Genomic DNA, 18329 nt, shown 5'->3' with positions numbered 1-18329 from the left:
CAAAAAGAAAACCTACAGCTAACCTGAGTCATACTTGCAGTCAGACTGGCATTCAAGCAAGATTAGATCAGGACGTTCATTGACAACCTAAACATATAGGCTTAACTGACAACATAGTTTTGTAAGGTCCTATGCAGAGTTGCGAGAGAACTGGCCCATTTCAAACTGCAGGAAACCTGCGTCAGATTAGCAGTTCAATCTAATTGACAGACCATCCATGCATGCAACAGCCAATACTTTGCAGCGGTACCGCAAAATTCTAGGGGGTCCTACAGGTGCAGTGTATCTTTTCTGGAGGAATTTTAACTATTTTAGGGATTTAAAAAAGGTATAAATGGGTTACAGGTACACCATCACAACATACTCTAGTCCAGGACTTACCTTGCGAAACCTTTCCACCTCGCAGCCATTGAGGTCCTCATAGAGTGAGTGATGCCTCTTGCCCAGCAATGCTGTGGGTGTCACAGTGGCACGGTCTAGATTTGCCTCGTCCATTAAGTCACCATTGGTAGAAGTAGTATACTGCTGCTCCTCTGTCGTAGTATCCCTCTCCCTGTTCTGCTGTCCTGGGGCCTCAGCCTCTCCACGACTTCTCCTTTCCATGTCTGTATCCACTGCAGATGCAGGCTGCTCCGGTTCAGGTTCCGGTGGCTGCTCAGTCCTGGTGCACAGGTCATACATCACGCTCTACTGTCACAAGCAGGCAGCGGCAGTGCATTGGCAGCAGAAATCAATAGGCCCAACAGGGGGGGCAAGGGCGACACAATCTTGTCATTCACTGCTGGGGGGGTGGAGGTTATCATGGATCAGCCGCTACCAAGGATAATCGGGTTTTTTACCCTGACACCCTCCTGTCCCCTTCTTTCTCTTCCTCGATCTTCAGTAAGTTTGCAAAAGGGGTGGGGGTGTAGTAACTTGGTCTGAGCTGAGTTTAAGTGTCCGACACCGACACGATAAGATCAGTAAGCCCAGTGATGTAATTACCAGGCTCATCAGTAACAGAACACAGCCACCTCATAAGTTTGTTAATGTAGCTAGTCGGACCCCTAAGATGGCACTTTCACGGTGACAGAAATAGCACTAAGTGGTAGACTTCCTCGTTGTGTTCCTTTTATCAAATATTCCATACAACATATCCAAGAGAAAACCAGCTCAAGACAAAAATCCAGAGAGCTGCTTCTTTAAAATTTGAACTTTTAGGGGGGGCTGGAAAAATGCCCTCAATGACGTCTCCCACAAAAAAAACTTCAAATACTGCAGGATATTGTGTATTCACGACAAACACTTCTTACGTCCATGCACAGACACCAAACAATGAAGCATTTGCAGTAGAAATGATGCAATGATCACGCATGTACTTCCCCGTGATCCTATTTGATTAGAACAGTGAAGCGTGCAGATTGATTCCGGGTCCTACTTGCTAGGTTGACTGAGGGAGGCTGCCTCCCCACTCCTCCGTACTCCACAGAGGGATGGATCGGTCATTGTTGCTCATCCACAAATGGGAACAGGAAAGCCTAGTAATTAGCAGTGCGTACGTCGCTTAGAAGATGAGCTTGACTCTGGCTCTCTGTGACGACAACACAGAAGAATTACTGCTGGTATAGTGTGTGTGAAGGCACACAAGATCAGGTGAAAATGACTGGTTTAACTAACAGGTCCAACCTCCTCTCCAGTCCTCTCTCTCCTGCTCTGCTGGCTGAGATGCAAGTGGTCTCCAGCTGTGCCGGTCTCCTTGTTGACGCTGCTGCTAAAAACAACGAGGCTCAATGAACTGTCTAATTCCCGTTTCCCATTTAACAACATTAAGTTGAAGGAAGATGATGACCAAATGAAGGGGAAAAACAAACTGTGTGACTGTGTGCGTTTGTGTTCATAAGAGGAGGAGGGGGTGGGAAGAAAGGGATTCTATCCTCCTATCACATCAAGACAGCCTCTGGGAGGGGGCCAATCACAACTGCAGCTCGAGTTGGTTTCCACGGAGATGACGATGGAATGATGTTGCTTGCCTATTGATTGTCGAAGAGGAGGCACACACACTGCTACACAGGAAGGCTGGCTGAAGGCAGAGCGATGGCATACTGTGCACACACACACAAATACCAACATACACACAGCATCACCGTCACACTCAGGTGTCTTGCGAATTAACTTGACATATGATCCTGCAGCTCAGCTGGCTGAGATTCATTCCTATCGAAGCTGAGAGTCAGACCATTCAGCTACTCTACTAATTGCTTCTCAATCGTGCAAACAGAGGGAGAGAGAGTACTCCCAGGGAGATGAACACAACCCTAGGCAGACTCATAGCCAAGCATGAACTAACCATACAGTCAATAGTCCAGACAAATTGGGGTGAGCTGCTAAAGCGAAAACTCTGTCCTGGTTTATAGCAGGCAGCAACCTGCTGACTGACTTATGTACTGTAGTTGTAGCTAGACAGAGGGGAGAGTTGTAAATGCTGCAGTGGCTGTCCAATGAATATGAATCGCATTCCATGAGGAGGAAATGACTCCTTCCAGATTTGGATTTCTGGAGCAATATCAGGTCTTTCCCCACATTGAGTTGCAGACCGTCCATGTTTAAATAGTACTTTGCAAGCAGCAGATGATCAGTTACCAGACCTACAACCTGGCCCAGAACGCTGTCACTCTCCCATCCCAAGCAACTCAAACAAGGAGACGTGACCGCAGATCAAATCACCCCATTAAAGATTGATTCCACTGGTTTACATAGCATGCCATAGGGTAGGCACGTTTAGAGCGCACGTAAAGAGATTATCTACCAGTAACATCTCGAAATAAGTCAACAACAAAAAACATTGGAATAGTGGTGTAGCCGACCAGCTTATAAACATAACATTGCTGTAGCCTCGTACAAAGTAGTTGTGAATTTAGGGTGCAATATTTGTCTTGTTTTTGAATTTAGCTTATTAGTAATTCAATAATGTATTAGCTAATTGCTGCTTAATTCAACCCTCTCCTGGGTATCTACACTTTATTTTGAGGCAAGGCTGGGCATATATTCCAGCCACAGAAATTAGAATCTCCCTTAAAATAAGAGCCTTCCTTCCAAAGTGACTGATCATGTATTCTGGTCTGTTCTATAATAACAGAAGCTATAATAGGGGAAATTCAGCACTGTAATAGATAGTGTATGCATCACTTTTAGCTGCTCTTGCTAGCTGGATCAGACAGATTGGAGCTTGGCTGGCTGGAGAATCCATGCATTTAGAGGTGTAGTAATAATACACAGCAGCATGGGTTTGCACGTGTGTCTCTCCACTATTAGGGAGAGTGAGTAAGCGCATCATCCCATTAAAGCTGATCTATTTCTGGGCACCTGACTGAGTAATCAAAATGAAAATGGCAGCCTGTCGACCTGTCCGAAGCCAAGTTTAAGACTCCGGTCACTATTTCAATTAAACAGAATGCTTTATCACTCCTTCCACAGATCCTCACACCATGCTCCACCAACCCTGGTAGCCTAAATCCCTCAGGAGGATAAGAGGTGTGTGTCATGCAGACAAGGATTTCTCTGCTTCATTCTGTACATCCTGGTCATGACCATTGCAGGGCCTGAGGCACATTGCCAGGAGGAATGATTGAAATGATTTAGCAAACAACAAATACTGTAGGAGACATGTTTATTGCATGTCATAACTAATCGCCTCTCCAAGAAAATGGAAAGTGAATTCCTTGGCCTATAGCACCTAAAGGGAGAGCAAGAGAGCATCCCTCTCCAGACAAAGACAGAGCAGATGCACCCTTTCCTTCTCACTGCATTTCACCCCATTTTCTCATCAGTTAAAACTTTAATTACACGGCACTGGAGTGAGCGTGACCTTGGCAATGAATGGAACCAACCCTGACATGCTCTCCTCTCATACAGCCCCAATCTCCCACCCGCTCTGCGTCAGACCTCTTTCAATCTTTAATTGAAACCCGACTGGGGGCGGGGAGCACTGATTGGCTGTTGTTTTCCTGAGAAAAAGAGCAAACATGCAAGACAACTGGGTAAATCATTTTGATTTCAATCCGTTTTTGACAGCGCCCCTTTTGATTTTAACGAAACCTTCCATACATAAGTGCTCAGAAAGTGACTTTTTGGACCCAAATTCCAAAACATTCCAGAGATAAACGTTCTCAAATTTGACTCCTTTTGCATATCCCACCCTTCCATGAGACATCTAAAAGTGCATTTGGAAAGTATTCATTCCCCTAGACTTTTCCCACATTTTGTTACATTACAGCCTTATTCTAAAATGGATTAAATTGTTTTTTCCCCTCCAAACTACACACAATACCCCAAATGACAAAGCATATTTACATAAGTATCAAGAACCTTTACTCAGTACAGCCTTGGTCTTCTTGGGTATGATGCTACAAGCTTGGCACACCTGTATTTGGGGAGTTTTTCACCATTATTTTCTCAAGCTCCATCAGGTTGGATGTGGATCGTCGCTGAACAGCTGACTAGGCCACTCAAGGACATTCCGAGAGTTGTCCCGAAGCCACTCCTGCACTGTCTTGGCTGTGTGCTTAGGGTTGTTTTTGATGTTGGAAGGTGAACCTTCGCCCCAGTCTGAGGTCCTGAGTGCTTTGGAGAAGGTTTTCATCAAGAGTCTCTATGTACTTTGCTCTGTTAACTCACACCCTCAATCCTGACTAGTCCCCTATTCCCTGCCGCTGAAAAACTTCCCCACAGCATGATGCTGCCAACACGCTTCACCGTAGGGATGGTGCCAGGTTTCCTCCAGACGAGTACAATCTTGGTTTCATCAGACCAGAGAATCTTGTTTCAAGTGGGCTGTCATGTGCCTTTTACTGAGGAGTGACATCCATCTGGCCACTACTATAATGGCCTGATTGGTGGAAGGTTCTCCCATCTCCACAGAGGAACTCTGGAGCTCTGTCAGAGTGACCATTGGGTTCTCACTTCCATTTAAGAATGGAGGCCACTGTGTTCTTGGGGACCTTCAATGCTGCAGAAATGTTTTTGTACCCTTCCCCAGATCTGTGCCTCGACACAATCCTGTCTCGGAGCTCTACGGACAATTCCTTCGACCTCATGGCTTAGTTTTTGCTCTGTGACGCACTGTCAACTGAGACCTTATAGACAGGTATGTGCCTTTCTAAATCATGTCCAATTAATGGAGCCCACCTGTGGTAAATTCAAATCAAGGTGTAGAAACATCAAGGACAATCAACGGAAAAGGATGCACCTGAGCTCAATTATGAGACTCATAGCAAAGGGTCTAAATACTTGATGAAAATAAGGTATCCCTTTCTTATTTTTAATAAATATGAAAAAAATTATCTAAAAACCTGTTATCGCTTTGTCATTATGGGGTATTGTGTGGAGATTGATGAGGGAAAAAATGAATGTGGAAAATGTCAAGGGGTCTGTATACTTTCCGAATGCACTATGTCTTCATCACTGGAAAAGATAAATGGTTGAGATTGATATAATTTAAAAGCCAAAGCTTACAAACAGGGTGTCAAACCAGACAGAGACAGACAGAGAGACAAAACAGAGACAGAGAGACAGACCAAAAGTTGAGTCACTTAGAAATGTCCTTGAAAGAAAATCACATATGTGTCCATAAAAATAACATCAAATTGATCAGAAATACAGTGTAGACATTGTTAATGTTGTTAATGACTATTGTAGCTGGAAACAGCTGATTTTCTATGGAATATCTACATACAGTGGCTTGCGAAAGTATTCACCCCCTTGGAATATTTCCTATTTTGTTGCCTTAAAACCTGGTTGCCCTTAAACCTACTTTTGGGGGTTTTGTATCATTTGATTTCGACAACATGACTACCACTTTGAAGATGCAAAATATTTGTTATTGTGAAAACAAACAAAACATTTTTACTTAAAGCGTGCATAACTATTCACCCCCCAAAGTCAATACTTTGTAGAGCCACCTTTTGCAGCAATTACAGCTGAAAGTCTCTTGGATTATGTCTCTATAAACTTGGCACATCTAGCCACTGGGATGTTTGCCCATTCTTCAAGGCAAAACTTATCCAGCTCCTTCAAGTTGGATGGGTTCTGCTGGTGTACAGCAATATTTAAGTCATACCTCTGATTCTCAATTGGATTGAGGTCTGGGCTTTGACTAGGCCATTCCAAGACATTTAAATGTTTCCCCTTAACCTTTCTGATCTCCCCATCCCGGATCCGGGATCGTGAATACACTCAAGCTCATTACCATAACGCAACGTTAACTATTCATGAAAATCGCAAATGAAATGAAATGAAATAAATATGCTAGCTCTCAAGCTTAGCCTTTTGTTAACAACACTGTCATCTCAGATTTTCAAAATATGCTTCTCAACCATTGCAAAACAAGCATTTGTGTAACAGTATTGATGGCTAACGTAGCATTTAGCGTAGCATTTAGCGTTAGCATTCAGCTGGCAACGTTTACACAAAAAAACAGAAAAGCATTCAAATAAAATAATTTACCTTTGAAGAACTTCAGATGTTTTCAATGAAGAGACTCTCAGATAGCAAATGTTCAGTTTTTCCTGAAAGATTATTTGTTTAGGACAAATCGCTCCGTTTTCTGCGTCACGTTTAGCTACGAAAAAACCCCTGTATCCAGGATTGTGTAAATCTATCAGCAAGCTCATTAGCATAACACAACGTTAACTATTCATGAAAATGGCTAATGAAATGAAATTAATCTATTTGCTCTCAAGCTTAGCCTTTTGTTAACAACACTGTCATCTCAGATTTTCAAAATATGCTTTTGAACCATAGCTAAACAAGCATTTGTGTAAGAGTATTGATAGCCTAGCATTGCATTAAGCCTAGCATTCAGCATGCAACATTTTCCACAAAAAACCATAAAAGCATTCAAATAAAATAATTTACCTTTGAAGAACTTCAGATGTTTTCAATGAGGAGACTGTTAGATAGCAAATGTTCCGTTTTTACAAAAAATATTATTTGTGTCGACTAATCACTCAGTTTTGTTCATCACGTTTGGGTAAGAAAAAAAAAAAAAGTCATTAAAACGCTAACTTTTTTCCAAATTAACTCCATAATATCGACAGAAACATGGCAAACGATGTTTAGAATCAATCCTCAAGGTGTTTTTCACATATCTAATCGACGATAAAATCCATCGTGGCAGTTTACTTTCAATTCTGAAGAAATGGAACGCGCATGGACTTACTGATTACGCACACAGGACACCGGGTGGGACACCAGGTAAATGTAGTCTCTTATGGTCAATCTTCCAATGATATGCCTACAAACACGTCACAATGCTGCAGACACCTCGGGAATATACAGAAAGCGCAGGCTCATTCCTGGCGCATTCACAGCCATATAAGGAGACATTGGAACACAGCGCCTTCAGAATCCGGGGCATTTCCTGTATGAAACATGCTACATTTTGATCTAACCTGACCAGAGTACCTTCTTCCATATGTTTGGGGAGTCTCCCACATGCCTTTTGGCAAACACCAAATGTGTTGGCTTATTTTTTACTTTAAGAAATTGCTTTTTTTCTGGCCACTTTTCCATAAAGCCCAACTCTGTGGAGTGTACAGCTTAAAGTGGTCCTATGGACAGATACTCCAATCTCCGCTGTGGAGCTTTGTAGATCATTCAGGGTTATCTTTGGTCTCTTTGATGCCCCCCTTGATGCCCCTTTATGCCCTCCTTGCCTGGTCCGTGAGTTTTGGTGGGCGGCCTTCTCTTGGCAGGTTTGTTGTGGTGCCATATTCTTTCCATTATTTAATCATGGATTTCATGGTGCTCCGTGGGATATTCAAAGTTTCCAATATTTTTTTATAACCCAACCCTGATCTGTACTTCTCCACAACTTTGTCCCTGACCTATTTGGAGAGCTCCTTGGTCTTCAATGTGCTGCTTGCTTGGTGGTGCCCCTTGCTTAGTGGTATTGCAGACTCATATATAATGAGAAAGTGACACATAAATATAGTCCACCTGTGTGCAATCTAAAAAATTATGTGACTTCTGAAGGTAATTAGTAGCACCAGATCTTTTTTTAGGGGCTTCATAGCAAAGGGGGTGAATACATATGCACACACCGCTTTTCATATTTATTTATTTTTTAAATTTATGAAACCATTTTTTTTTTTTTTTTTTTTTTTTTTTTTCACTTCACCAATTTGGACTATTTTGTGTATGTCCATTACATGAAATCCAAATAAAAATCAATTTAAATACAGGTTGTAATGAAACAAAATAGGAAAATGCCAAGGGGGTGAATACTTTTGCAAGACACTGTAGGCGTACAGAGGCCCATTATGAGCAACCATCCCTCCTGTGTTCCAATGGAACGTTGCGTTAGCTAATCCAAGTTTATCATCATGTTAAAAAGGCTAATTGATCATTAGAAAACCCTTCGCAATTATGCTAGCACAGCTGAAAACTGTCGTGTGGATTAAAGAAGCAATTAAACTGGCCTTCTTCAGACTAGTTGGACTACATCCCAAGATGGCGTAGCAGTCGGATGTGTTTTGTCTTGTCCCGTGTAAAATAATGTCGTACGGATCTGCTATTTTTAAACTTAAGAACTGGAATCCCCCCCATCAGAAGTTAGCCAGCTAACTACCTACTAACTAGTAGTCAGTTAGCCACTGCTAGCGGTCTTCACTGTTAACTCAGACACCAGCCAGCCTCAGCTCGGTCAATACCTCCCAGTCTGCACATATCAATCCAGAGCATATCGGACTGCTTTTTCTCTACCACATCTTCGGATTCCTACCGCAAGCTCTGGACCTTTACACCGGATCATCGCAGCTAGCTAGCTGCAATCCGAGTGGCTACTCCTGGCTGACGTCTCGGTCCTGAAGCAAGCACCAGTTAGCCTTGAGCTGGCCTCGAGCTAGGCTCCCGGCTAACCGGAGAGATCCAACAGCTAATTATTGGGCTAAAATACCTCTTTTGCCAATTGGCCTGGACCCTTTATTGACGTCGCCGAAGATCCATTTGCTGGCCATGGCCCACTAGCTTTCTGAACGCCACGTCTCCAGCTCGCCTAGCGTAGTAGCGACTACCGAACGCCCCCGACTCACCGATTGCTGCTCATTGGACCCTATTATCACTCAGCTACCCATGCCTCTCCCTAATGTCAATGTCAATTTGTCATTGTCGTTGTATTTTACTATAGAGCCCCCAGCCCCGCCCTAAATGCCTTAGATAGCTTTTGTCGCATCATCCACACATGCGGATACCTCACCTGGCTTAACTGGTGCCTCCAGAGATGCAGCCGCTCTCATCGTCACTCAATGCCTACATTTACCTCCACTGTACTCACATCCTACCATACCCTTGTCTGTACATTATGCCCTGACTCTATTCTGCCATGCCCAGAAATCAGTTCCTTTTATTCTCTGTCCCCAACGCACTAGACGACCAGTTCTTATAGCCTTTAGCCATACCCTTATCCTACTCCTCCTCTGTTCCTCTGGTGATGTAGAGGTTTACCCAGGCCCTGTTGCACCACACCTATTCCCAAGATGCTCTCATTTGTTGAGTTCTGTAACTGTAAAAGCCTTGGTTTCATGCATGTTAACTTCTTATGGCTGCAAGGGCAGTATTGAGTAGCTTGGGATGAAAGGTGCACATATTAAACGGCCTTCTCCTCAGTCATAGTTGCTAATATTTGCATATTATTATTCTAAAACTGTTTGAATTATGTCTGAGTATACCAGAACTCATATAGCAGGCAAAAACCTGAAATTCCACTGTTTTTTTTCTTTTCTAGAGGTGGCATATTTTCAACCAAGGTCTGTCTCATTGAAATTACAGTGAGATATGTGAGATATGGATGAGTTTTCACTTCCTACGCCTTCCACTAGATGTCAGCAGTCAACAGAACTTTGTCTGATAACTAATGTGAAAGGGGGTCGATTGACACAGGAAATAGTCACCACAGCCATGATTGGACCATGCTTTCACCAGGCGTGTTCACAGGGGAAGGACTTGCATTCCACCGCTCATCTGAAGTAATTCTAATTCTCCGGTTGGAACGTTTTTCAAGATATATGTAAACATTCTAAAGATTGATTCAGTACATCATTTGACATGTTTCTACTGACTGTTACGGAACTTTTTGACATTTCGTCAAGTTATAGTGGACGCGCTTTGTAACTTTGGAATTGTTTACCAAACGTGCTAACCAAAGTAGCTAATTGGACATAAATAACAGACATTTTTGAACAAATCAAGCATTTATTGTGGACCTGGGATTTCTAGGACTGCATTCTGATGAAGTTCATCAAAGGTAAGGAAACATTTATCATGTATTTTCTGGTTTCTGTTGACTCCAACATGGAGGCTAATTTGGCTACTGTTCTGAGCGCCGTCTCAGATTATTGCATGGGTTGCTTTTTCCGTAAACTTTTTTTGAAATCTGACACAGCGGTTGCATTAAGGAGAGGTATATCTATAATTCCATGTGTATAACTTGTATTATCATCTACATTTATGATGAGTATTTCTGTTAAAACGATGTGGCTATGCAAAATCACTTGATGTTTTTGGAACTAGTGAATCTAACGTGCCAATGTAAACTCAGATTTTTTTATATAAATATGAACTTTATCAAACAAAACATGCATGTATTGTGTAACATGAAGTCCTATGAGTGTCATCTGATGAAGATATTTCAAGGTTAGTGATTCATTTTCTTTATTTATGCTTTTTGTGAATGCTATATTTTGCTGGAAAATGGTTGTGCTTATTGTGGTTTGGTGGAGACCTAACAATCGTTTGTAGTGCTTTCGCTGAAAAGCCTATTTGAAATTGGACACTGTGGTGGGATTAACAATGAGAATAGCTTTAAAATGATATGTAAAACCAAGACCGCATAGCAGTTCAGACGTCTTTTGTCCTCGTCTTGTATGTATGTATGTATGTATGTATGTATGTATGTATGTATGTATGTATGTATGTATGTATGTATGTATGTATGTATGTATGTATGTATGTATGTATGTATGTATGTATGTATGTATGTATGTATGTATGTATGTATGTATGTATGTATGTATGTATGTATGTATGTATGTATGTATGTATGTATGTATGTATGTATGTATGTATGTATGTATATATATATATATATATATATATATATATATATATATATATATATATATATATATATATATATATACACACAACTTTTTTCACATACATTTTATTTTTATTTTCCATCAACTCATCTTCAAAACACTCTCCTGCAACCCGCCTCACCAATTTATATTTATAAAAAAGTATTATTTACCTCAGATCTGTAATCCTCCAAGAAGCTGGCCAGAAACTAGCCAGAAGCTAGCCAGGAGCTAGCCCAGAAGCTAATCAGAAGCTAGTTAGCTTCTTTACTGGCAAATCGTTAGTATTCAGCTAACCACGGTTTGTGGTCATCAGCTATCCTTTAGCTCAAAAATCTATCGAAAATCTATCGGCAGTTTTGTACGGCGCAGCGCGGCTCGGAACGGAACATACCGGACCAATTTTTCTCTCCATGTCCCTGGATTTCAACTGCTCTCTGGACATTCATACCCGGATCTCACAGCTAGCTAGCTAGCTAGCTGCTATCCGTGTGACAATCGGCTTTCGTCGATTCCGGAGCAAACATCAATTATTCCGGTGCTAGCCAGCTCCGTCAATCACTCCTGAGTTCCATCATTCACTCCTGGGCTGCAGTCACCTATCCGGACCCGTTTTACTGCCTACGCGGAGCCCCACCGGGCCTTCACAATTGGACTGCCGACGTTATCTACCTGAAGGAGATCCGGCTGGCTCCTCCGTCGCGACGTTACCTGAACGCCCATCTGCGGCCCGCTAACCGTTAGCTGTCTTACCGGCTGCTATCTGAATAGACAATCGGACAATTTATTTATTTTTATTATTATTATGTTTTCTTCTCGGGCCTCTATAACTATATCTATTGTTCTTATTTTTGTTGTTGTGTGATTTGGATTAATCCCCTCTACCACACGGAACCCCACTAATCTACTGACCGAACGCAAGAGGTGGCTAACAACAGACCTCCATCCTATGCTAGCTTGCTACCGATGGCCTGGCTAGCTGTCTAAATCGCCGTGACCCTCAACCAACCTCTCCACTCACTGGACCCTTTTGATCACTCGACTAAGCATGCCTCTCCTTAATGTCAATATGTCTTGTCCATTGCTGTTCTGGTTAGTGTTTATTGGCTTATTTCACTGTAGAGCCTCTAGTCCTGCTCACTATACCTTATCCAACCTATTAGTTCCACCACCCACACATGCAATGACATCTCCTGGTTTCAATGATGTTTCTAGAGACAATATCTCTCTCTTCATCACTCAATACCTAGGTTTACCTCCACTGTATTCACATCCTACCTTACCTTTGTCTGTACATTATACCTTGATGCTATTTTATCGCCCCCAGAAACCTCCTTTTACTCTCTGTTCCAGACGTTCTAGACGACCAATTCTTATTGCTTTTAGCCGCACCCTTATTCTACTCCTCCTATGTTCCTCTGGCGATGTAGAGGTGAATCCAGGCCCTGCAGTGCCTAGCTCCACTCCTATTCCCCAGGCGCTCTCTTTTGACGACTTCTGTAACCGTAATAGCCTTGGTTTCATGCATGTTAACATTAGAAGCCTCCTCCCTAAGTTTGTTCTATTCACTGCTTTAGCACACTCTGCCAACCCGGATGTTCTAGCTGTGTCTGAATCCTGGCTTAGGAAGACCACCAAAAATTCAGACATTTTAATTCCAAACTACAACATTTTCAGACAAGATAGAACTGCCAAAGGGGGCGGTGTTGCAATCTACTGCAAAGATAGCCTGCAGAGTTCTGTCCTACTATCCAGGTCTGTACCCAAACAATTTGAACTTCTACTTTTAAAAATCCACCTCTCTAAAAACAAGTCTCTCACCGTTGCCGCCTGCTATAGACCAACCTCTGCCCCCAGCTGTGCTCTGGACACCATATGTGAACTGATTGACCCCCCATCTTTCTTCAGAGCTCGTGCTGCTAGGCGACCTAAACTGGAACATGCTTAACACCCCAGCCATCCTACAATCTAAACTTGATGCCCTCAATCTCACACAAATTATCAATGAACCTACCAGGTACCTCCCCAAAGCCTTAAACACGGGCACCCTCATAGATATCATCCTAACCAACTTCCCCTCTAAATACACCTCTGCTGTCTTCAACCAAGATCTCAGCGATCACTGCCTCATTGCCTGCATCCGTAATGGGTCAGCGGTCAAACGACCTCCTCTCATCACTGTAAAACGCTCCCTGAAACACTTCAGCGAGCAGGCCTTTCTAATCGACCTGGCCGGGGTATCCTGGAAGGATATTGACCTCATCCCGCCAGTAGAGGATGCCTGGATTTTTTTTTTAAATGCCTTCCTAACCATCTTAAATAAACATGCCCCATTCAAGAAATTTAGAACCAGGAACAGATATAGCCCTTGGTTCTCCCCAGACCTGACTGCCCTTAACCAACACAAAAACATCCTATGGCGTTCTGCATTAGCATCGAACAGCCCCCGTGATATGCAGCTGTTCAGGGAAGCTAGAAACCATTATACACAAGGCAGTTAGAAAAGCCAAGGCTAGCTTTTTCAAGCAGAAATTTGCTTCTTGCAACACTAACTCAAAAAAGTTATGGGACACTGTAAAGTCCATGGAGAATAAGAACACCTCATCCCAGCTGCCCACTGCACTGAAGATAGGAAACACTGTCACCACTGATAAATCCACCATAATTGAGAATTTCAATAAGCATTTTTCTACGGCTGGACATGCTTTCCACCTGGCTACTCCTACCCCTGTCAACAGCACTGCACCCCCAACAGCAACTCACTCAAGCCTTCCCCATTTCTCCTTCTCCCAAATCCATTCAGCTGATGTTCTGAAAGAGCTGCAAAATCTGGACCCCTACAAATCAGCCGGGCTAGACAATCTGGACCCTTTCTTTCTAAAATTATCTGCCGAAATTGTTGCCACCCCTATTAGCCTGTTCAACCTCTCTTTCGTGTCGTCTGAGATTCCCAAAGATTGGAAAACAGCTGCGGTCATCCCCCTCTTCAAAGGGGGGGGGACACTCTTGACCCAAACTGCTACAGACCTATATCTATCCTACCATGCCTTTCTAAGGTCTTCGAAAGCCAAGTCAACAAACAGATTACCGACCATTTCGAATCTCACCATACCTTCTCTGCTATGCAATCTGGTTTCAGAGCTGGTCATGGGTGCACCTCAGCCACGCTCAAGGTCCTAAACGATATCTTAACCGCCATCGATAAGAAACATTACTGTGCAGCCGTATTCATTGATCTGGCCAAGGCTTTCGACTCTGTCAATCACCACATCCTCATCGGCAGACTCAACAGCCTTGGTTTCTCAAATGATTGCCTCGCCTGGTTCACCAACTACTTCTCTGATAGAGTTCAGTGTGTCAAATCTGAGGGTCTGTTGTCCGGACCTCTGGCAGTCTATGGGGGTGCCACAGGGTTCAATTCTTGGACCGACTCTCTTCTCTGTATACATCAATGAGGTCGCTCTTGCTGCTGGTGAGTCTCTGATCCACCTCTACGCAGACGACACCATTCTGTATACTTCCGGCCCTTCTTTGGACACTGTTAACAACCCTCCAGGCAAGCTTCAATGCCATACAACTCTCCTTCCGTGGCCTCCAATTGCTCTTAAATACAAGTAAAACTAAATGCATGCTCTTCAACCGATCGCTACCTGCACCTACCCGCCTGTCCAACATCACTACTCTGGACGGCTCTGACTTAGAATACGTGGACAACTACAAATACTTAGGTGTCTGGTTAGACTGTAAACTCTCCTTCCAGACCCATATCAAACATCTCCAATCCAAAGTTAAATCTAGAATTGGCTTCCTATTTCGCAACAAAGCATCCTTCAGTCATGCTGCCAAACATACCCTTGTAAAACTGACCATCCTACCAATCCTCGACTTTGGCGATGTCATTTACAAAATAGCCTCCAATACCCTACTCAACAAATTGGATGCAGTCTATCACAGTGCAATCCGTTTTGTCACCAAAGCCCCATATACTACCCACCATTGCGACCTGTACGCTCTCGTTGGCTGGCCCTCGCTTCATACTCGTCGCCAAACCCACTGGCTCCATGTCATCTACAAGACCCTGCTAGGTAAAGTCCCCCCTTATCTCAGCTCGCTGGTCACCATAGCATCTCCCACCTGTAGCACACGCTCCAGCAGGTATATCTCTCTAGTCACCCCCAAAACCAATTCTTTCTTTGGCCGCCTCTCTTTCCAGTTCTCTGCTGCCAATGACTGGAACGAACTACAAAAATCTCTGAAACTGGAAACACTTATCTCCCTCACTAGCTTTAAGCACCAACTGTCAGAGCAGCTCACAGATTACTGCACCTGTACATAGCCCACCTATAATTTAGCACTATCAACTACCTCTTTCCCAACTGTATTTAATTTATTTATTTTGCTCCTTTGCACCCCATTATTTTTATTTCTACTTTGCACATTCTTCCATTGCAAAACTACCATTCCAGTGTTTTACTTGCTATATTGTATTTACCTTGCCACCATGGCCTTTTTTGCCTTTACCTCCCTTCTCACCTCATTTGCTCACATTGTATATAGACTTGTTTATACTGTATTATTGACTATGTTTGTTTTACTCCATGTGTAACTCTGTGTCGTTGTATCTGTCGAACTGCTTTGCTTTATCTTGGCCAGGTCGCAATTGTAAATGAGAACTTGTTCTCAACTTGCCTACCTGGTTAAATAAAGGTAAAATAAATAAATCTAAAAAAAATAAGACATGTATGTTTTAGGAATTTTTAATCATGAGATTTGAGGTTTGAATTTGGCGCCCTCCATTTTCACTGGTAGTTGTCATATCGATCCCGATATCGGGATTGCAGCAATTACAAGTTATCAGAAGCCTCCTCCCTAAGTTTGTTTCATTCACTGCTTTAGCACACTCCGCCAACCCTGATGTCGTAGCCATGTCTGAAGCCTGGCTTAGGAAGGTCACCAAAAATTCTGAAATTTCCATCCCCAACCACAACATTTTCAGACAAGATAGAACTACCAAAGTCGGCGGAGTTGCAAGCTACTGCAGAGATAGTCTAACAAAACTCTGCAGACTATCCAAGTCTGGGCCCAAACAAGTCGAGCTTCTACTTTAAAAAAAATCAAACCTTTCCAGAAATAAGTCTCTCGCCGTTGCCACTTGTTATAGACCCCCTTCAGCCCCAGCTGTGCCCTGGACACCATATGTGAATTGATTGCCCCCCATCGATCTTCAGAGTTCGTACTGTTAGGTGACCTACACTGGGATATGCTTAACACCCTGGCCGTCCTACAATCTAAACTAGATGCCCTCAATCTCACACAAATGATCAAGGAACCTACCAGGTACAACCCTAAATATGTAACCATGGGCCATAGATAATCATAACCAACTTGCCCTCTAAAAACACCTCTGCAGTCTTCAACCAAGATCTCAGCGATCACTGCCTCATTGCCTGCGTCCGTAATGTGTCGCGGTCAAACGACCACCCCTCATCGAGCAGGCCTTTCTAAATCGACCTGGCCCGGGTATCCTGGAAGGATATTGACCTCATCCGGTCAGTAGAGGATGCCTGATTGCTCTTTAAAAGTGCTTTCCTCACCATTTTAAATAAGCATGCCCCATTCAGAAAATGTAGAACTAAGAACAGATATAGCCCTTGGTTCACCCCAGACTTCCCTGCCCTTGACCAGTACAAAAACATCCTGTAGCATTCTGCATTAGCATCGAATAGCCCTAGATTACAGGAACCAATATATACAGTCACTTAGCTTTCCTAAGGCTAGTTTTTTCAAACAGAAATTTCCTGTAGCACTAATTCCTAAAAACTTCAGGACACTGTAAAGTCCATGGAGAATAAGAACACCTCCTCCCAGTTGCCCACTGCACTGAGGCTAGGAAACAGTCACCACCGATAAATCTACGATAATTTCAATAAGCATTTTTCTACGGCTGGCCATGCTTTCCACCTGGCTACTCCTAACCTGGCCATCAGCAAAAATCTGGATCCCTACAAATCAGCTGGGCTAGAGAATCTGGACCCTAACTTTCTAAAATTATCCACTGAAATTGTTGCAACCCTTATTACTAGCCTGTTCAACCTCTTTCATATCTCCCGAGATCTCCAAAGATTGGAAAGCTTTCGCGGTCACCCCCCTCTTCAAAGGGGGAAGACACACTAGACCCAAACTGCTATAGACCTATTCCATCCTGCCCTGCCTTTCTAAAATCTTCAAAAGCCAAGTTAACAAACAGATTACCGACCATTTCGAATCTCACCGTACCTTCTCCACTATGCAATCTGGTTTCAGAGCTGGTAATGGGTGCACCTCAGCCACGCTCAAGGTCCTAAACGATATCATAACCGCCATCGATTAAAAGACAGTACTGTGCAGCTGTCTTCATCGACCTGGCCAAGGCTTTCGACTCTGTCAATCACCACATCCTCATCGGCATTGGCAGACTCAATAACCTTGGTCTCTCAAATGACTGCCTCGCCTGGTTCACCAACTACTTCTCAGATAGAATTCAGTGTGTAAAATCGGAGGGCCTGTTGTCAGGACCTCTGGCAGTCTATGGGGGTGCCACAGGGTTCAATTCTCGGGCCGACTCTATTCTCTGTATGCATATACAGTGGGGAGAACAAGTACACTGCTCAAAAAAATAAAGGGAACACTTTTTTTCTGTGAAATCAAACTGTCCACTTAGAAAGCAACACTGATTGACAATACATTTCACATGCTGTTGTGCAAATGGAATAGACAACAGGTGGAAATTATAGGCAATTAGCAAGACATCCCCAATAAAGGAGTGGTTCTGCAGGTGGTGACCAGACCACTTCTCAGTTCCTATGCTTCCTGGCTGATGTTTTGGTCACTTTTGAACGCTGGCGGTGCTTTCACTCTAGTGGTAGCATGAGACGGAGTCTACAACCCACACAAGAGGCTCATGTAGTGCAGCTCATCCAGGATGGCACATCAATGCGAGCTGTGGCAAGAAGGTTTGCTGTGTCTGTCAGCGTAGTGTCCAGAGCATGGAGGCGCTACCAGGAGACAGGCCAGTACATCAGGAGACGTGGAGGAGGCCGTAGGAGGGAAACAACCCAGCAGCAGGACCGCTACCTCCACCTCTGTGCAAGGAGGAGCACTGCCAGAGCCCTGCAAAATGACCTCCAGCAGGCCACAAATGTGCATACGGACTCCATGAGGGTGGTATGAGGGCCCGAC

General features: G+C 43.4%; 1 protein-coding gene across 8 annotated transcripts in view; it reads right to left on the bottom strand.

Annotated features, from left to right (window-relative positions):
- The window catches only part of LOC110537838 (peripheral-type benzodiazepine receptor-associated protein 1), a 182021-nt gene that overhangs the window by 151469 nt on the left and 12223 nt on the right, over positions 1 to 18329 (bottom strand). Inside the window, exon 1 of one of the 8 annotated variants that reach the window (XM_036937870.1) lies at positions 382 to 1823. The exons of the other annotated variants lie outside the window; for them this stretch is intronic. Coding sequence (XP_036793765.1) covers positions 382 to 681 — 300 coding nt within the window. The 5' untranslated portion in view covers positions 682 to 1823. Of the gene's footprint in view, positions 1 to 381; positions 1824 to 18329 lie in introns of those variants that run through there. 8 annotated transcript variants of the gene reach the window in all.

Source organism: Oncorhynchus mykiss, chromosome 12 (assembly GCF_013265735.2).
Source record: "Oncorhynchus mykiss isolate Arlee chromosome 12, USDA_OmykA_1.1, whole genome shotgun sequence".
Lineage (NCBI taxonomy): Eukaryota > Metazoa > Chordata > Actinopteri > Salmoniformes > Salmonidae > Oncorhynchus > Oncorhynchus mykiss.
The sequence above is the reverse complement of the archived record's forward strand: the minus strand, read 5'-3'. Positions and strand labels throughout refer to the sequence as shown.